The 2,214-nt window shown below is 67.6% G+C and overlaps 1 protein-coding gene across 1 annotated transcript in view; it reads right to left on the bottom strand.

Annotated features, from left to right (window-relative positions):
- The window catches only part of LOXL3 (lysyl oxidase like 3), a 23,002-nt gene that overhangs the window by 7,893 nt on the left and 12,895 nt on the right, over positions 1-2,214 (bottom strand). Inside the window, exons 3-4 of the mRNA XM_035898464.1 lie at positions 2,154-2,207; positions 1,407-1,497 (exon numbers count right to left, since the gene is read on the bottom strand). Of these exons, the coding sequence (XP_035754357.1) occupies positions 1,407-1,497; positions 2,154-2,207 (145 nt within the window). The remainder of the gene's footprint in view (positions 1-1,406; positions 1,498-2,153; positions 2,208-2,214) is intronic.

Genomic DNA, 2,214 nt, shown 5'->3' on the forward strand with positions numbered 1-2,214 from the left:
CCCCTGCCCCACGTCAGGCGCTGGGCACCGTCACTGCCCACGCTGCCAGGGGAGCAGGGCGCCCAGCAAGCACAGCACCCAGCAAGCAGCGCAGGGGTGGGCGCTCCCCCGTGCCGCGGGGCAGGGTGAGGCTCACTGCAGGCTTGCAAGGACGAGGGGAGCCCCCCGGCGCATGCCGTGTGGCACGGGGAAGAGGAGGCTGCCTGGGGCCTGGCACACACGCGATGTAGGGACGGTCCCAGCACACTCAAATGCTTTGCTTCACTCAGGGAGGAAGATGCTGAGCAGGGCCAAGACCCTAGGGACCACTACGAGCGAAGATCGGAATGCCCCAAAACAGGGCAGGGGACTGACACCCCCCAAGGACAAGGCAAAGCCAAGCCTGGCGACCAAGCCCACAGGCTGGTGGCAGGTTCCTGTCTTCCCACGCAGCCCAGTGCGCCCCAGGACACAGCACAGGGCTGCCAGGAGCCGGGATTCGATCAGCTGGAGGGAGGATGTCAGTGCCCATTCGCACTCATGAGACCACATCTCGATCCTGCACCCAGCTGTGGGTCCCCAGCACGAGATGGGCATCAGCTCAGTGGTGCAGCTCAGGGGAGGGCCATCGGACATTTGGGGCTGGAGGAGAGACGGAGGTGCGGGGCTGTGCTGGCTGGGGGGCAAGAGAGCTCCCGGGGGCTGGCAGCAGCTGGCCCGCACCCGCGTGGGGCTGCCAGGGTGGGGAGCCCGGACCCCCAGCCGTGGCACAAAGGGGAACAGGGAATGTGAGCTTCAGGCTGGGTACAAGGAAAACTTTTTCCCCGTGTGGGCTGTTCAGCATTGGAGCAGAGGCCTCGAGGCTGTAGGTTATCCACCCGTGGAGGGTTCAAAAGCCAAGCGGACGAAGCCCTGGGCTGAGCCACAGCTGGCCCTGCTCCAGGCGGAGGGTTGGACCGGGACCCCGCGGGTGCCTGCAGCCCCACAGTGATCACCCCAACAAACCAGCGTGTGGCTCTCGGGGGGCAGCGGGAGGGGGCAGGCTGCGGCTGCACAGCCTTCCCAAAGCGTTGCCCCCCATGCCCCAGGGGAAATACCCGCTCACTGGAGCAGGGCAGGCAACACCAAAGCGGACAAGTAACAGTGCGTGGGACCCGTGGGTGGGGGCTTGGGGGGACCCCACGGGCTGACCCTGTCTAGGTCGCCATCACCAGCGCAGGCACAGCCACGGGAGCCAGTGAGGATGCCTGTTGGGGACACAAAGCTGGCAAGTGCCACCATGAAGGGCTTGGGATGGGCCCAGAGTGTGGGGCGCCTTTGGCACCAGGGCAAGGTCGCGTGCTGAGGGTAGAGCACTGCCGCTGTGCTCAGGCCAGAAGTGCCATGCCATGGCCCGGAAAGGATGGGCTCTGGCTTGCTGCACCCACCGCCAAATCCAGCAGCCGGGCTCAGGGACAGAGGGGAAGGGCAGCCGGGCTTAGGGAAGGAGGGGAAGGGCAGCCGGGCTCTCCCGTGGGACTGGCAGGAAAGCAGCAAGAATGCATTGGGCACAGGGTGCAGACGATCTCCAGCAGACGCAGCACTCATGACAAGACCTGCCACGCCGTGCCCGTCGCACCGGGGCCCAGCACTGCTGAGCAAGTGCTCCTGTGCCGGTGCCAGCCCACCCTGCGGGGAATGGAGGGGCGCGCGGTCTCTCCAGGTTCCCCACTGCTGCTTTCTGCAGAAAGCAGCCCATTTCCACAGCCCTCCCTCCCCATCCGCTAGGAGAGACGGCTCCGCTCCGAGGCCTCCGGGTCCCTGGGGGGGGCGCAGCACGGGACGGCGCAGCCCTCCCCGTACCTCCCGGGGGATCCTGCCCACCACGGGTCTGTGCTGCAGACCCTGACCCCTGTGCCGGGGCTGCTGCCTGGTGTGCGGAATGGGGGCTGCTCTGCCTGGGGCATGGCTGGCCAGGAGAAAGACCGTCTCTCGTGGGGGATGGGGGACCCCGGCACGCACAGGAAGGTCCCACCAGCGTGGGGTTCCTCCTGACTGCCCAGCACAGCCTGGGCCTGCGGTCTGCTCCGCCTGGATCCATTTGCACCAGGATCCGTTCTGACAGCAGAGACCGGCAGGGCCGGACAGCCCAGCTCTGCCGAGGGCTCAGCAGACGGGGCGTCCCAGCCCCTTACCTGCTGCCCGGCCTCGGGCTCCGGCCCTTCGTCCTGGCTGCGCGCCTCCACCGCCTGCGGG

The sequence above is a fragment of the Egretta garzetta genome, unplaced genomic scaffold (genome assembly GCF_000687185.1).
Source record: "Egretta garzetta isolate BGI_Z169 unplaced genomic scaffold, ASM68718v1 scaffold957, whole genome shotgun sequence".
In the NCBI taxonomy this organism is placed as follows: Eukaryota; Metazoa; Chordata; class Aves; order Pelecaniformes; family Ardeidae; genus Egretta; species Egretta garzetta.